A 12,553-nucleotide genomic window follows, 5' to 3' on the forward strand; every position below is an offset into this window, starting at 1 on the left:
TCCTCAGCAGCGCTCTTTAGCTCCTCCTGGAGCTCCCGTGGCATTCCCCAGCCGGGATATATAATCCCTCCAGCGAGCTCCGGGTGCCCCCGGGGTCTCCTCCAGGTTGGACGTACCTGCTGAAGCCAACACAACATCATTCCTCTGCAGCTGTTATTTTAAAAAAAAGAGTCAAAGAGTAGAATAGTTTATTTTTATTGATAATCGGACGTGAGAGGACGGACTACGAGTTGGCGAGCGTTTCACTTTGAAACACGTCACAAACAGACGCAGCGTTTCAGTCACAGTGAAGATTTCTTTAAATCTTTGTCCCCTTCTAATCACAGCTGAATGTCAAGGCTCTCCCGGACGATGCATTCAAGGACAGTCAGACATCCAGAATATTAACATAGATGACATGAAAACATCACGTGACAAACAGTTAGGGAACAAAAAACTCTAGAACAGGAAGAGAGGGTCTTTTTAAGGGTTGATCATATTTCTCAGTTTCATTTGTGCTTGTTTTTATTTCATGAATCTCGTAGCTTTGTGGTTCTCCAGAGTTCTCATTTTATCCCCAGAAATCATTCAGATATATTTCTGTTTTGTTTGCGATTGAAAAGTTAAAAAAAATCAAACGTTAAAAATGCACTTTGTCATTTCAAGGTTTGTGCTGCAGGAACAGCGGAGCTGGGTTTAAAGTGCTGACATTAAAGGGATTTAAAGTCTGTCACTAACACGGCTGTCTCCTGGACCCGGTGGTTCAAAAGGTTTAATCCAGATACAGATGATCCAGATTTGGTTATCCAAAGGATCTTGTAATCCAGCTCACTGTAGACCAAAACACCAAACAGTCCGGTTCAGTTCGGTTCAATACGCCGTCAAAAGTTGACATGGTACCAAAATAACCAATCAGTACTGTCCTACTTTTTTAATACCCTTCTGTTGGGGTACAAAGCGTACCGTTCCGACCCTAAAGGGCGGAGCTAGACTCACTGCAGTCCGTCGATTAGGGGAAAGAATCATCCCTGCCCGTGCAGCAGCGGTAATAAAGGACAAACACCAAACGCACCATGTTCAGATATTAGAGAGAAACTCTAGGCTGTTCTTCTTCCTAGGAATGATTGATCTTAGTTCACTGTCACATTCTTCGTCTTTGTTGAATTTATTGGCTTTCTACACTCTCGTCTCGCCGCTGTGATTTAGTGATGTGCAAGGGGATGGTTGGCTGTCGAAACGCAGACGGCAAGATCACGGTCAACTGAACCAAACTGTACCGAACCAAAACTGACTGCTTGGTAGAAACGGGGATTTAGATCCTGGTTGTTCAAAGAAAAACCCTGATCCAGGTACAGACTTTTAAGGATCACCAGATGTTTTAAAGGACGAACGTGCGACTTTTTGATCCAGTAGATGTCGCCCTTGAGCACCGGCATGAAACCAAATCAAACCTGTTTAACCACAAGCCTCCGTTATCCTGCAGCGACACAGCGGCAACCCCCTCCCCTCGGATTCGCCTGAAGGAGTCAATCACAAACGGCGGACAAAATTGTCCTTGGCTCAAGTTGCCTGATTTGTTGTGTTAGCAGGCTAATGGTAGCGCTCTTAAGTTAGCTTTTAACTTCACGATGCATGTCCAAAACGGCCGTGTGGGGGGTGCCTTAAAACCGCCTACCTTCTCTGGTCCAAACAAATCCAGCGCATTCAGGACCAGAATCTAAAGTTAGAAGGAGGACATACTGGCTGCTGCATTGTTGTCAGAGAAGCCAGCACTTCAACATAGCATGTTTCCTTAATGTCTGATCATATAGTAAAGTCACTTTATCATTTCACTACACATCTCACTGATTGGACCTTTAAACATTAAAAAGTTAAGAATCATGTTCAATTTACTTTTGCTTTACTACCACAATTATAACTCAGACAGAAACAAATCCAGACTAATACTACAGGTGTATTTAAGGGTCCCTTCCTCCATCCGGGTCATGGGTAGTCAGTCCCACTTTTCCCTCGACTTCTACGTCCATGGTCACAACAACATGACTCGTGAAGAAACGAAAAATGTAACAGCAAGAAATTCTGCTGATGTTGACCAAGGAAAGACATCTGACGCTGCTAAGTGCTAACAGCTTACGCTAAAATAAACAGCCTGAAACGTGTCTATTACTAATGTTGGAAAACGCCATGATACAGGGAAGTATATAAATATTATATAAATCATATTTTTATCCTCGTTAGTTCATGTGCACAACAGTTGCAGTAATATTAAAGTTGTTATGTGCAGATCTGGTTAAGATGAACCTCAGATGTTCTGACGGTCCCTGCAGCCCTGCAGTCTCTCGCTGTTAGAACGCTGTGGACGGGAGTGTGGGCTGATGACTGTTTGACATCACGCCGTCTTTGTCGTCCTTACACTCTGTCAGGATCTCGTCTGGAGACATATCGACTTTGGACCAGCTCTCCTCGGACTCTGCGGCGATCTCTTCCCCTCGCTCCTCCTTCCACAGCCGCTCGTACTCCTGTTTCAGCTCCTGGTACGAGCGGGAGAAGGTGTGGAAGATGGAGGTGGCGGGGAACGCCATGATGAGGATGCCGCTCAGGATGCTGGTCATGGCGACGATCTGTCCGGGGATGCTGCGCGGCACCATGTCGCCGTATCCCACCGTAGTCATGGAGATGATTGCCCACCAGTAGGAGGCGGGGATGCTGCTGAAGCTGTGTTGGGGGTGGGTGGCGGCGAATGGTGCCAGCTCGCTCTCTGCAAGGTGGACCAGAGGTGAGAAGAGGGTGACGGCGACGCAGACGAAGAGCAGCAGCAGGCCAAACTCGCGGATGCTGCGCTGCATCGTCATTCCGAGCGTCTGCAGGCCCAGAGAGTGGCGAGCCAGACGCATCACGTACAAGATCCTCAACGCCCGCAGCAAGCGCAGGATCAAACTCAGCTTGTCCAGGTATCCTCTGCCCGCCCCCATGATGACGTCCTCCTCTGACTCGTCTTTGATGTCGAACACCAGCGACACGTAGTACGGCAGGATGGCGATGGCGTCAATGATGTTGAGCGGGCCTCGGGCAAACGCCAGCTTGCTCTTAGCGTTGAAGAATCGTAGCACAAACTCCAGAGTGAACCACGCCACGCAGATGGACTCCACCACGAACATGCTGCGACACTTCTGGGAGCACTCGCCCTGCAAAAACACACACACACACACACACACACACACACACACACACACACGATTAATCGTCATGTGTAAATCTGTAGTACGAGTTTAGAATAAGATTTGGACGTTAACCCACACAGAGAAAGTAAGTGATCTGTCAGCGTCATACGCACCTTGGTCTCTTCATCCCGGAGGTCTGGCATGGTGCTGATGCACAGACTGATGACAGTGACCATCACCATGACGATGGAGAGGCAGGCGAACACCTTCCCGGCCAATCCTGACTGAGGGTTTTCCACCACCTCTCGTAGCATCACGGTCAATCTACGATATCCCTTCTCGCTCTGCTTGGTGTTTTTCTTCAGCATCATCCTCTTCTGCCTCCACTCCTCTTCCTTGCGCTCTCGCTCGGCCACCTCTTCCACGCGGGTGATCATGCGGCGCCGGCAGCAGCGCTCCATGTGACCCGGGTCCACGCCCCAGTAGTCGAGCTCATCATGCAGCGACACGGCGCACAGCTCTCGAAGTAGGCGTAGTTTCCCTGCAGCTAGGAAGTTGAGGATGACTCTGAAAGCTGTGGGGTTTCGGTCGAAGAAGAACTCCTGGCACGTCTCGTCGTAGTCGTCGCAGAGCCGCGCAATCTCCTCCGGGGTGGTGCAGAAGCGCAGACGTCCCAAACGACTCTGGGGAAACTGCTCCAAGGTGCTCCAGGGGAAGGTGTAGCGGTTTCCACCGACATTGATAAGGACCTGAAGGGTGTGGTCCACCACGTATGAAGCCTTGGGGTCTCGAAGCAGCTGAGCGCGCTTGAAGTATACACCTTTGATTGTTTCGGTCTCTGGGATCTCAGTGAAGAAGCGATCGAGGCTGCTGTCGTCGCTGCTGATGGAGTAGGTGCTGAAGTCATGGTTAGCGTTACTGATGATGGGCATGCTGGCTGCAGGATGTGTGACGGGATGAAAGACGTACGTGTTTGTCCAGGCTTGTCAGGGGGAGGAGCCACAATGATGCTGGAGTGACAAAAAAATAAATCAGTTTCTTTTCTACAACACAAATTCCAGAATTCAAATCCTTTAAGTAAAAGATCCACAAAGTTTTAGAGTTTTAACATTTAAGATCGCAGATAAAACACAGTGCTGACTTTCATTGCTATGCCGACGACACCGAGCTCTACTTCACTGATCTCAATGAGCTGAATCCATCATGTACCTCTGACATCATTTTATGTTTGCTGCAAATATTCTTCTCTATCAACTCTTTGTTAATGAACCATTAGAGCAAGAGTTTACTGCTATATGGTTGTCACCACACCAGAATTTTAAACGTTGATATGGTTTTGGTAAGGATCGCATGTCAGGTCATGTTGGACATTACTGAAGAAACATTGCTCCCTTGTCCTACGCGGTGGCAGTGACAGGCTGACAGCAGTCGGAGCTAAACACATAAACACAGTACCGACTTTCATCGCTATGCAGACGACACCCAGCTCTACTTCACTGAGACTAGAAAAGACTCTACAAGCTCAAGTCCATTTACCATAACCAAGTCCATGATCTGAATGAGCTGACTTCATCTTGTAACTGTTGCATAAGAGCAACAGTTTACTGCAATATGGTTGTCACCACACCAGAATTCGAAACGTTGATATGATTCTAAATCAAACGATATCCACAGCAACAAAAATAGAAGCAGCAAAGATTGAAGTCAAAGGCACGCAATATGGGATAATTAATTGTTTTTGATTATCGCAAACATTGTAAGCAAACTCCTACACATTGTCTAAACTCCAGAGAACATCGGCAACGTTTCAGTTCCCAACGATCATACCGTAACTCTTAAAAAGCGACCAGAGAATCATCAGTTTAGGCCGCAACAATCAGAAAAACAGCCGTGAAATCCTGCAGGGATTACTACGATGATAAACATTTCAAGAAATATTTAATAGAACCACATTTGTTCCAATGAGCTTTCAATAAAGAAAAACATTCATGATTCACTGAAAACAAAAGACCAAATGTTGGCGCCTTTCTTTTAGACCTGACACCTGACCAGACACCTTTTGTGAGGCGGCTTCTCGCCAATTCACGCCTGGAGTTGTGTGACTCTCCAAGACTCCGTGACCTTAAAAAAACCTTCAAGGTGTGAATGCCCGGACAAGTTCAGATGTCTGAGAACACGACAGACGGATCTGCTCTCACTGTGAAAGCTTCCAGTGGATTGATTCTTAAAACCATAAATCTTTAAACATATCTGAACGTGAATAGATTTGTGCAGCGACACTGTCAGATTAAAGGGCAGAGTCATTTACATAAAACACTTTTTCTCTCTCCTCTGCTGGTATCTAACACCTGCAGAAAGGTTTGGTTTGTGCTTTGATTGATTGATTTTATTCAGAGAAGGCAAAGCAACATCTCTGCCCAGAGAACGTGTTACCTCAGTGTGAACACGTCTTAAAGCTTAAAAAACATCCTGCAGAAGATTCTGGAGCTTCAGTTAAACTGACTTTAGGAGGAGATGGTGGTTTGTAAAAATCATTCTTTCACAGTAAAGCTGAACTGAGTGCACCTACAGGTCCAATCAGTGAGATGTGTAGAGACTGAAATGATAAAGTGACCTTACTATATGATCAGACATTAAGGAAACATGCTATGTTAAAGTGCTGATATGAGAGCAGTTATCAGGTCAAACCAACAGGTGTTGCAGCGATGGAAGCGGGCAAGAGAAGTGGTTCAGATAGAAGTGATTGTACCCGACCTAAAAAGCCTCTCTATGTTTCTAATAAGCTCCACGAGCAGAAACGTGCTCAAACTAGGATCAATATTGGAGATGCTTTTGAAAAATGGAGAGAGATTAGAACACAGAAAGGTTTACAGACCCATGCAGAGCTGGATAAACACTGAAGCTTCAGAGTCCACCACATGGTGACCTGTGTGAGCATCAACTCTAGAGAGGAGGGGGGGAGACAGCTCTCTCCAATGTTTAGAATTTGGACTGCAGTACCCATTTTAAACACTAGGGGTCAGAGTTACATATGGCTCCTTTAAAGCAGCTTTACAACACTAAATATCCTCTTAAAGTTTGATCTCTTCTGAGAGGAAGCTAGGATTTACAGCTCAGACGTTATGTAATTCATAAGACTTTGAGAATAAGGTCATCCACCCGAATCAGACTGACACACGAAGAAAATAAATAATAATGAAACCATCTATGCCACTTCATATCACAAGACATTATGTGTCCGCTGGTTTTTTGATAAGATTACTCTTTTATTCTGTTGATTAGGGTTGCTAAAATGTTCAATACTTTGATAGTTTTCAATATCTGACAGATGTTCACAAACCCAGCAGTCTGAGGTCGGTTCAGCACTGATGTAACTTTAGATTCCTTTAACCCCATCGGGACGTCTGACCCAGCGTCGGTGTCATGCTGATAAATTTAAACGGTTTACTCAGGGGGGGAAAGCAGTCAGCAGAACGCTTTTCATCCAGTGACCCAAAATGTAAAAATATACCAAACATTCAGTTCAAACTCCTCGACTTCACGCTTTAATCGGGTGGTTTTATAGGTCAAGACTCATAAACAGATTATTAAATATGTCGCACAGATAAATATTAAAGTCGGAGCAATGGAGTGAAAATAATCAGCCCCGCTCAGTAAACTCATTTAAACTCCTGATGATGAATTGTTCTTCTGAAACAGACAGAGGTCATGCTGCTGCCTCACTTCTTCTACTCTAAAGAAACAACATGTAGGAAGTGCGTTTGTGCACCTTCAGGACCTTGGAAACATTAAAACGGTTTCACTGTTGCTGAGGTTCGTAATTGGAGGAAGCAGACTTTTTTTTTTGTCGAATTAGAAGTTGGAGTCAAACGTCACGCCATCATAGTTCTGTTAACTCCTCCCCCTCATCGACAACGTGCATATGTTGACAATCAGGGCGACGAAAGGCAACAAAGACGTCAAGGACCATGACTCTTCTAGCATCTACAGCCCGTTGTTAGCTAACTGTTAGCATGTGTAGTCATCTGTTACCATGACAACTACAGACTGTGGCTAAATGTCTACATTAGAGAATCATTTATAACATGTTAGTTGAGAGAGGGTTGTAAGGTTTGAGACGTCTGAAGCTAACTTGAAGATGGACGAGGAGAGAGACGACTTTTTGGCGTCAGATGGATTTATTGATTTCTTCGTATCAAACCTGAGACAGAACTCGAGTTAGACGACTTCCTGCAGCCGCTAAAGCTGCTAAACGTGAGACAACGATGACAACGCTAACGGTACAAGCTTACGTTACGTCTCAATCTGTTCTGAATAATATCTGCAGGGATGAACACTCTGCTTCTCTCTCTCTCTCTCTCTCTCTCTCTCTCTCAAAGTTACGTAGTGCTGAAAACAGGCGAGCAGGGCGCTCTGTGGACACGAGAGAGACGCCATTCTCCCTGAGGACGGGCTGACGTGGAAATCAGCAGGAACAATTCTACAATTTTACAATTCACTTATCAGACTCTTTTATCCAAAGCGACGTACATCAGAGAGTAAGAACAACACAAGCAAGGATCTAGAAAAAAGGGAACAATGTCAGTAAGAGCAAACGATCAGCTTTGAGTCTGATTGGACACACAGGTGCTGACAGGAAGTGACCAGAGGCAAAGCACAACATTGAGGGCAGTTCTTGAGAGCTCTAATCAGTATAGAAACCATCTTATAAGTCGTCGTTATCAAACAAAAACCATCGTCATTACCATCATCATCATCAATAATATGGAGACCATCATCATTAAGTTAGTAGGTATTCATGAAAGAGCTGGGTCTTTAGCTTTTTGTTAAACAACAAAGGAACAAAGAAGTCAAAGTAACCGTACAGCAGGGGAGATGTTCGCTGCTCCAGCTGAAACATGAACTTTATTTATAAACACAAGAAGCAGCTTTAATGACGCAGAGAGCCAGAATGTAATTACGATGAGATTATGATCACTCATTGTGTAGCGATGGAGTGTTAGCTCTTACGCTCCTCACTGGGGATCAATATCACAGACCTGACTCTGACCTTTATATATATCATGTGTTATTCTTTATTTGTTGTTGCTGTGTTATTATTAGTGTTAATGCATTAACTTTAAAGATGCATCCTGTAAAGATGGGATCATTTTAATGAAGTCGTTTCCTGCAGCAGCTCGTGAGTTTCTCCCCAGGGATCAACAACAGCGCTCGCCTCAGTCTGACTGTGACCTCATGTTTCATTCATTATTTGCTGAGGTTTATATTATTAATCAGAATGTGCAGATCTCCGTCTAGGGCTTCTATATGTGTTGCTGTGGTAACCAACAGGTTTCATTTTCACTTCAATGTACACAGTCCGATACAGCAGGTGGCAGTGTGCACATAGTTGGTTTGCAAATCCCCCAAAAAGCAGAAGCTTGCTCAAAGATTGGTTGGAGATTTTCCCTTCATGACATCACAAAGGGCAGTAGCCCCTCCCCCAGGTGGGTGACACTCCCACAGCTAGGTGTTTGTTCTGCCCTCTGAGTCTGCCTTCTCACCGTAAACAATAGGACATGGAGCCAGAAAGCCCGAGACACACAAGCCCTTCCAGAGAGGGGGCGTGGTCAGACACAGCTCATTTACATATTTAAAGGTACAGACACAGAAACAGCCTGTTCTGAGCAGGGCTGAAATAGAGGGGTTTATAGACATGATCAAATACGGGATCAGAGTGGATTTAGAACAAGAAACTTCACACACATGTTTTGAGGAGCTCTGAGACTTATTTACACTGAAGAGGAGGAGAATATGTGACCTTTATTACAAGTTTGTAAAGTGTCTGTCTTTTGCAGAGCGGGTTAAATCAGGGGAAAGACTCAAAGTACAGAGGGACGTGTCAGGCGGAGCTTAGCTCGCCCTGCAGCTCTAACTCCAGGTGTTCTGGGGCCGCTCCGAAAGAATGCCCTGCTCAGCCGTCTCCTCCCAGGTGTCAAAACCCTGACTGGACTCGCTTTCATCTCCTAGCTGTTGACTAACATAAAAGAACTACGAGCCCAGGAAGCCTTTTAGATTTTCAGCTTGTGGTTACCTCGTTGTTCCGCAAAGAAGATCAAAAGCATGTGGAGCAGCTTTGAGCTTCTACATCTCAAATACGTGGAAAAGGTGGAATGACCTACCGAACATAATCAGAGCGCCCTGACACTTAAATATTTCCAAAAGAGACTTCAGACAAATATTTTTGCTGCTGTTTGTCATCAGTTTGATCAACCTGCAAGACTTTCATTGTTCTTCTGCAGGTTAAGCTCCTGTGTGTGTTTTAATACACTGTAAATTCGTGTGCATTCCCCTGTCAGCTTGTTAGTGTTTGTTATACCTGTATCTGCTCCTGTGTGCACGTTGTGATGCTTTCTCTATAAATAAACCTTCTTCTTCTTCTTCTGTTTTTGGTCGTCGTGGTATCGGGACAGGTAACCAATATCGTGGTGAAGCTGGAGACTTGCCATGTCTGCTTAGTTTCCAGAGTAGAAGTAAAAGTTTCAGACTTAAGTCAAAGAAAGACTGAAATCACAGACTGACCTCAGAAGGCGCACGCGGGCTGCCTCATCTCTCTGATCTTCTCGTGAAGACGCCGCTCCTCGTGCGTTAATCCATCCGTGTTTAATGGATCTGATTGGCTCATCGATCACCCCCACAGAGGGCAATTATGATGATGGTTTATGATGATGATGATGATGATGATGATGGAGACAGTTTTTAGATCCACTCTGAAGTTTGCAGGCTCGCGCGGTGGGTCCGTGCTGCATCCCGCGCTGTGCACGCGGAGCCTCCGAGCTCCGGAGTGAAACTCCTTCAGTGAGTGAGTGAGGAGGAGGAGGAGGAGGAGGTTTCTGTCCGACACGCAGCTCGAAGCTCCGCTGGAGAGCAGAGAAGAAGAAGAAACGCGAGGATTTCACCACGGAGCTCCTCTCCACCTGTGATGTCTCCTGATCTGTGTCATACAGCAGGACCGCCCCCCCCTCTTCCTCCTCCTCCTCCACTTCATCCTCCACTTCATCCTACTCCTCCTCTTTTCACCCTCCTCTCTCCCTTTCCATCAACACTCTCCTACACTGTAAAAACACAGACAGCTCCACGGGGATTTAGTTGAATAATCTGTCACATCGCAGAGGTGAGGTAGCTGTATTATTATTGTATTAAATACGTCATCAGAGGACGTGAGTGAAGAAGTTTGTCATTATTCTGCAGACTAAAGCACCTATATAAATGTAGAGGAGCCTAAATGCTCTTCAAGATCATTATGTGGTCTGTGCAATCATTTAAGATCACATAGAAACAATGTTCATGGTTATTTGATTTGAAATCATGTGGAAGGAGTATTTTCATTATTTACACCAAGTTACCGTAAAACTAATAAAAGCTAATCCCAAGTTATGGCCCCATCAGTGGCGATTCTACAGACTGTTGGAGCTCTGTGCAAAAATTGATAGGGGGCCCCTTTAACCAGCGTTCAGCACGTGTCCCGAAGCGTACTCCTCTCAAGCCTCAGACTACAGGAGTGTTAAAATTCTTCCTGATTTTGAATTTGCAGTATCACCAGGATCCCATTGTTTACGGTGAGAAGGCAGACTCAGAGGGCAGAACAAACACCTAGCTGTGGGAGTGTCACCCACCTGGGGGAGGGGCTACTGCCCTTTGTGACGTCATGAAAGGAAAATCTCCAAACGGCCTGTTTGAGGACACATTTTCTGAAAAGTGTAGCAGGTAAAAGACGGGGCGGATGGACTTTTCTCATCATTGGGGGATTTGTAGACGGACTAGAGACGCATATTAGTGTTAGAGGAACATGGTGAAGAGGATTTTACAGAATATGGGACCTTTAAATTAAAAATCTTCTAGGTTAAAACTTCAAGTAAAATGAGGTTTACGATGGCCGTGAAGGTAAACTGCAAAAAGATTTCACAGAACGCAAATGAAGGTTTAGGGTACGGTCACATACGTACCGTGCCGTACTCAAGCACGATTGGCCCCCCTGCTGCGCCATTATCACGCTGGCTGGCACGGCCTGCGGTCACACTGGCCAGGACTATCCGTGCCTAAGCATGATTACCTCTTGTGCATAACGTCGTAATACAGCACATGCTCAGCACATGCTCAGTGTACACACAGGCGGATGAGAGAGAGAGAGAGAGAGAGAGAGAGAGAGAGAGAAAGAGAGAGAGAGGGAGAGAGAAAAAAAAGGGACGCACAGTCGAGTCTGCGTCTGCACGTCGGAGAACAACACAGAGAGCATGACAGCTACTTTACTGACTTTGAGGCTTATTTTAAGCCATTTTTATCAGACACAGCCATAAATAAATAAAAAAATTAAATAGACGCGCGGGTCCGCGGGCGAGTCCGGAGAACAACATAGACAGCTACTTTGTGTCTTATATTGAGTCATGTTAGTCAGATACAGACATGAAACTCTGGATTTCTCCAGAATGAAGGCTGTCAGCATTGTGTACCCGCGTGCTTGTGCTCGTGCATGAAGTGTACCGTGCCTGAGCACGGCACGGAGCGGTCACAGTGGACAAACGAACTGGACTTTCGGGATGAAGCGTGCTTGGGCACGGTACGGATGGCCATTGTGACCGCGCTCTTAGTGAAGTGCTTCAGCGCCGTCGTGATAAACTGTCCCTGGCGATCTGCAGACAACACAAACACTTCACTCTGTAAGAAGTAGAAGCAACAGAGAGAGTTTTAGAGTGCACAGCAGCTTGTTGGAGATAATATAAACTGGACTTCACTGGAAAAAATCTTTTGTTTAAAGCCTGATTGACAAAGTTTGAGCAGGCAGCCGTCCAAATACAGAGAGGATTATTAAGAAGGACATACATACACACACACACACACACACACACACACACAATCAGGTTTGCTGATGGAGCAGGTGTGTGTTGCTGCAGATCTAATAAAGGATACATGAGCGTCTGTGTCGGTGACTTAATGTGACAGATAAACGTTTGTGAATCAGGATTTATTTCCTGTTTGTATTCTGCAGCACGCACACACACACACACACACACACACACACACACACACACACACACACACACACACACACACACACACACAGACTGTAACACGCACACACACACTCACACACACACACACACAGACTGCAAAACAAACACACACACTCACACACGCACACAGACTGTAACACACACACACACACAGACTGTAACACACACACACACACACACACACACAGACTGCAAAACAAACACACACACTCACACACAAACAGAAACAATGCAACACACACAGTGTTCAATTCCATTTATCCACTCTTAGGCCTCGTTTACCTCGTTTAAACAATCTGTTTAATTTCTGCGTTCAGACAACAACGTTTCGATAACGACCTCCGTGAGCACGGATCCACACAA

The 12,553-nt window shown here is 45.5% G+C and overlaps 1 protein-coding gene across 1 annotated transcript; it reads right to left on the reverse strand.

Moving 5' to 3' along the window:
- Positions 1-1,630: 1,630 nt before the first annotated feature.
- Positions 1,631-10,128, reverse strand: LOC132974005 (potassium voltage-gated channel subfamily G member 4-like). Its single transcript, XM_061037795.1, has 3 exons — positions 9,702-10,128; positions 3,314-4,150; positions 1,631-3,164 (listed from the first exon to the last, which is right to left on the reverse strand). The coding sequence occupies exons 2-3, from the start codon at positions 4,070-4,072 to the stop codon at positions 2,325-2,327; spliced, it is 1,599 nt and encodes a 532-aa protein (XP_060893778.1). The 5' UTR covers positions 4,073-4,150; positions 9,702-10,128; the 3' UTR covers positions 1,631-2,324.
- Between the last annotated feature and the right edge of the window lie 2,425 nt (positions 10,129-12,553).

This window comes from Labrus mixtus, chromosome 1 (assembly GCF_963584025.1).
Source record: "Labrus mixtus chromosome 1, fLabMix1.1, whole genome shotgun sequence".
In the NCBI taxonomy this organism is placed as follows: domain Eukaryota; kingdom Metazoa; phylum Chordata; class Actinopteri; order Labriformes; family Labridae; genus Labrus; species Labrus mixtus.

Bases quoted from the DNA above. Each gene is read 5' to 3' on its own strand.
- LOC132974005 (XM_061037795.1), bottom strand. From the start codon at position 4,072: ATGCCCATCATCAGTAACGCTAACCATGACTTCAGCACCTACTCCATC. The intron at 3,165-3,313 runs GTGCGTATGACG...GTGTTTTTGCAG, and splicing joins TCCGGGATGAAGAGACCAAG to GGCGAGTGCTCCCAGAAGTG.